The sequence below is a fragment of the Nansenia antarctica genome (assembly GCF_963989245.1).
Source record: "Nansenia antarctica genome assembly, chromosome: 4".
NCBI classification, from domain to species: domain Eukaryota; kingdom Metazoa; phylum Chordata; class Actinopteri; order Argentiniformes; family Microstomatidae; genus Nansenia; species Nansenia antarctica.
This window is the reverse complement of record NC_137689.1, coordinates 49,313,403-49,318,402: the sequence shown is the minus strand read 5'-3', so window position 1 is coordinate 49,318,402 and position 5,000 is coordinate 49,313,403. Positions and strand designations below refer to the sequence as shown.

Here is a 5,000-nt window from a genome sequence, read left to right as displayed (position 1 = left end):
CTCTTTTTAATTGTTGTCTGTGAGCGGATAGTTCCTATTATATAAATTCTCATCTAGATCTGTCTCAAACTATGCTGTGTTGGGTCCTTGAATTTGAGGGAATTGTGTCTTGAAAGTCCTTGAAAGGTGCTTGAATTTGATGTTTCAGAAGGTGTGGGAACCCTGAATAAAATGAAACATATGAGTGGGACTACCCCCACTGAGAAAAAATTACTTAGAAAGATGTGTGTCCTGACTGTGGAACGTTCCGGGTCCCCAGGCTGCTGTCCCTGGGTCTGGCTCTGCTGCACTCTGACGTGGTCACCAACGCCACCATCAGGAACGTGCTGAGAGAGAAGATCTACTTCTCCGCCTTTGACTACTTCAGGTAAGAGCAGACACACACACGCACGCACACACACACGCACATACGCGCACACAAACACACACACACTATAACGTACACACACACATACACACGCATGCACACACACATACACACACACACTATAACGTACGAAGTTGAACATGCATAGAATATCTGTATTATGATCTATTATTGTCATCCATAAACTGACTCCTCCCCCCTCCCCCCAGCGCTGCCCCTAAGTTCCCCACCCAGGGGGACAAGCGCCTGCGCGAGGACATCAGCATCATGGTCCGCTTCTACGCCAGCATCCTGTCTGACAAGAAGTACCTGGCAGCGTGCCATCTGGTGCCCCCTGGTGAGCTAGGCGCCACCCCCGCACCCAGCACCCTCTCTGCGGGGATATTCGGATCGCTTATTGTGTCCAGCACTTCTCCGATATCGATCTTAAGTAAGCCTACCCGTGGTGGCTGGTCCACTGCAGCAGGGGCATGCTTTTTACCCAGGGCCGGATTGGCCCGTGTTTGCCTCATCACCGCGGTGCTGATAGATCCATCAACGATCTATCCTCTTCTTCTTTTTCTGCCTTTTTCTTATCTGTCTCTTCAACTCGATCTGTCGATCTCTCTCTTTCCCTCCCTTGCTCTCTCTCTCCCTCTCTCTCTCTCTCTCTCTCTCTCTCTCTCCGTCCCTCTCTCTCTCCATCCCTCTCTCTCTCCGTCCCTCTCTCTCTCTCTCTCCCTCCCTTTCTCTCTCCCCTCTCTCTCCCTCCCTCTCTCTCTCCCCCTCTCACTCCCTCTCTCTCTCCCCCTCTCACTCCCTCTCTCTGTCTCCCCCTCTCTCTCTTTCTCTCTCTCTCCCTCTCTCTCCCCCTCTCACTCCCTCTCTCTCTCTCCCCTTCTCACTCCCTCTCTTTCTCTCCCCCTCCCTCTCTCTCTCTCTCTCTCTCTCTCTCACCCTCCATGTATGGCCAGCTGTGATGCAAACCACCAATGCACCGCCTGTGTTAAAAGGCATGTTTAATGACCTCAGAATGATTACCCTCATCACGCCACCCGTCGCCCTTCAGCTCCATCTGTCAATTTGTCACCAAATTTGGAGAAAATGTACAAATTGACAAATGGACGTGTTGTTGACCACCCAGACAGCCCTCGCTGCTCATTCGTTCCCCGGTTCCCCCCCCCCCCCAAAAAAAAAAACTAAAACATCGTCACACTCTCATACACATCGAACCGCTCCAGGTACATGTTTCACCTAACCACAGATCTCGGATCAGATTACCAAAAGTTGTTTGACCCCTGTATCGGTGACTAGGGGCAACTTCTACCCCCCGCTTCCATTGGGTTCCTCTTCCTTCTCAAACGCATGGTCATCTCAGAGGCACGAGGACCAGCCGACAGACCTCATCTCCGCTCTTCAAAAACGCCTCACCATCGAATGCTCTTCAACAACAAAAATACCCTCATTTCATGATGTTTTTCCTCTTCGTTCACAGTTGTGTTGTTTAAGGATAATGTCAAAGTAGAGAGAGAGGGTGAAGGAAGACAAGAGCTTTGTGAAGGGTGCGATGGGAGTCGTGTGAGTGCCGAGTTGAACGTGAGAAAGTTGGAGAGAGAGAGAGAGACAATAAAAGGAAAGTATCGTGTCATGTAGAGAATAACAGAGAGAGACAGTCAAAGAGAGAGACAGAGATTAGCGTCCGTGTGTCCAGTGGCGGTGTGTCCGTCCCAGCCTATTGAGAGAGAGTGTGTGTGTGCGCGTGTAGACAACCAGGACCCGTCGTTGAACAGTCTGTCCGTGATGAACGCTGCTGACCCCAGGAACAACATGGACTCCAGCTCCCGCTCCCAGCAGAGCGGCCAGGGCTGGATCAACACCTACCCTCTGTCCAGCGGCATGTCTACCACCTCGAAGAAGTCAGGTACTCTCTCAGGTACTCTCTCTCTCTCTCACACACACACACACACACACAAACACACACTAACACGCACAGACACAGACACATACAAACGCACACACACACATGAATAATAATAATAATAACTTTTTATTTGTATAGCGCTTTTCCTGCAAACGTTGCTGCTCAAAGTGCTCCAATCATTATATAATCATCATTTAATTATTTAGTAATTTAAAGTCAATATTAAAAAGATGGGCCAATAGCTTTCTTCGGAAGACCAGAAAGGAGACTGTTGCAATAGTCCAAACGGGTGGTAATAACAAAAGCATGCATTAACACCTCTGTATCAGCTTGCCAGAGAACATTTCTAACTTTTGCAATAGTCCGTAGATGATAAAAAGCATTTCTAGTGATAGATTTGATGTGAGGCTCAAAGCTTAAGTCAGAATCAAAAATCACACCGAGATTCTTAGCATCATGTTTGCAGTTTGAAAGCAAGGTTCCCATCGTATTCAACAATTTGTCTTTTTGTGTTTTTGGTCCAATGACAAGAATCTCAGTTTTGTCCTGATTTAGTTGTCGTTTTTTTATTTTTGGACATCCAAAGTTTTATTTCTCGGAGACAATTCTCCAGCGAGCTGAGTGCATGTGAATTATCAGGCAATACTGATATGTACAGCTGAGTATCATCAGCATAACTATGAACATTTACACCATGTTTTCTGATGACTCCACCTAATGGGATCATGTACAGCAGTGGTTCTCAACCTTTTTTGGGCCAGCGCCCCCCTGTCCATTATCCAGGTCTCTTACCGCCCCCATCAAAAAAAGTAGGCTTCTTCCCTGAATATTAATGTTGACTAATATTCTGTGTTATATCACAGAACAACAATAACACAGCAGTGATTTCACACATGTCCGGTGCAGAACAAACAGTAGGCTACAAAACTGTACATTACAACTAACATTGTTTGTTTTTTAAGTGTGCTGGTGTTGCATTTCGCCAAATTGCTGTTTTATGATGCTAATATTTATTCATTTTTTATTGGACTTTGGGGGGGGTGGTGTCACAATATGGCGGCAAACGCTAGGGGGCTATTATTTAAATATTTTATTTAGTATTCTATGGTATTATTTTCATAAACTGACCACTCGAATTTCTCATATCAAAACATAACAAAGTTCCAAAGTTCAGAGCTCTGCGCTCTGAGTTTTTAGCTTCTCCATCTTCTTGATGACACTCACTTTTATTTTTTTTGGGCGCTGCGCTACATGTGTCTGCGTCACAGAGCCCGGCCAAGTTCAGTTGCCCGAGCAAACTGACCGTTCGTGCATTTACGAACGTACCCGTAATAACACTGCTGACAGCTGATCAATCGCAAGCAGAGTAGTGGTTTCCTATAGCAACAAAAGACGCTGACAGCTGTTCGGAGTGCTTATGTGTTCGTTTCCAGGACATCACAAGAGGAGCAACATATCACAAAAAAGCGATCGTATATTTTAGTTTGTAAACGTTAAGACGAACACATCGCAATGCTAACCTCAGACTGGCACTAGGGATAACATCCACAACAACACTTAACAGTAATACATTTATGTAATATACTGTAATGAACCTGCGAGGGGAGGGGACATTCGTAGCTGATTTCTCTAGGTTCGATTATTGGTAAGCGACAGAGAGCTTTCCGGACTGGTTACAATACGATCGCTTTTTTGAGATAGGTTGTTCCTGCTGTGATGTTCTGGTATGGTGGTATGGTATTAGGCATTAGCACTCATTTTAACTAAATTAAATTAATAAGCTGTATTGAAAGGAAGCGAACGCATAAGCGCAGAGGGTAGTGTGTATACGCGGGGAGTGAGTATTTGGCACGTCACTGGCGGGGACATGGACTGAGTATCTCAACAAAAATAAGAAATGTTTCGCTTATAGCCAACAATTACAATGAGCCCACAAACTGAAACATATGTCACTCAAGCATAGCCTACAAGGAAAACACTCATAGAAGTTGGGCATTGAAAGTTGGCTTGTGCTAGCATTAGCTATGGTGCATCCATAGTCAACATGACGTTACAGATGGGATGAACCGATTCTTTCTATCGTAGCCTAGCATAGTATTGCAATTTCTGCACTGTACATGAACTGTCAAGATTCTTCTACAATGCAGCTTACCCAGACACATTGGAAACTATCAAAAGCTCTGCCTTTGCTAGCTGAGTTTTTAGCTTCTCCATCTTCTTGATGACACTCACTTTTATTTTTTGGGGGCGCTGCGCTACATGTGTCTGCGTCACAGAGCCCGGCCAAGTTCAGAGCGCTCAGAGATGGGTGCTCTGACTGAAAAGACGGTTTGTCCGAGCGAACTGACCGTTCGTGCATTTACGAACGTACCCGTAATAACACTGCTGACAGCTGTTTTTCATGAGAAAAATACTTTATGCGTGAACGCCCCCCTTTAAAAAATATTTGTTCCAGCGCCCCCCGATGTTGTCTGAACGCCCCCGTTGAGAAACGATGATGTACAGGGAGAAGAGAATAGACCCCTGAGGGACCCCACATTATCAGAAACAGTCTCACAGGAAAACAGAGAAATGCCTACCAGCTAGATAAGATTTAAACCACTCTAATACAAGTCCTGAGAGACCAACACAGTTTTCTAAACGATGTATTAGAATAGTGTGATCTACTGTATCAAAAGCAGCACTCAAATCTAACAAGACAAGAACTGATACACTACCAGCATCTATGATAAG

General features: G+C 45.5%; 1 protein-coding gene across 2 annotated transcripts in view; it reads left to right on the top strand.

The window, feature by feature from the left end:
• Window positions 1-5,000, top strand: part of pi4kaa (phosphatidylinositol 4-kinase, catalytic, alpha a) — a gene marked incomplete at its 5' end in the record, with an annotated part of 53,876 nt that overhangs the window by 25,594 nt on the left and 23,282 nt on the right. The window contains 3 exons of one of the 2 annotated variants that reach the window (XM_080528444.1): window positions 260-367; window positions 577-704; window positions 2,112-2,267. In XM_080528444.1, coding sequence (XP_080384570.1) covers window positions 260-367; window positions 577-704; window positions 2,112-2,267 — 392 coding nt within the window. Of the gene's footprint in view, window positions 1-259; window positions 368-576; window positions 798-2,111; window positions 2,268-5,000 lie in introns of both variants that reach the window. The other variant, XM_080528443.1, reaches the window with a different exon arrangement.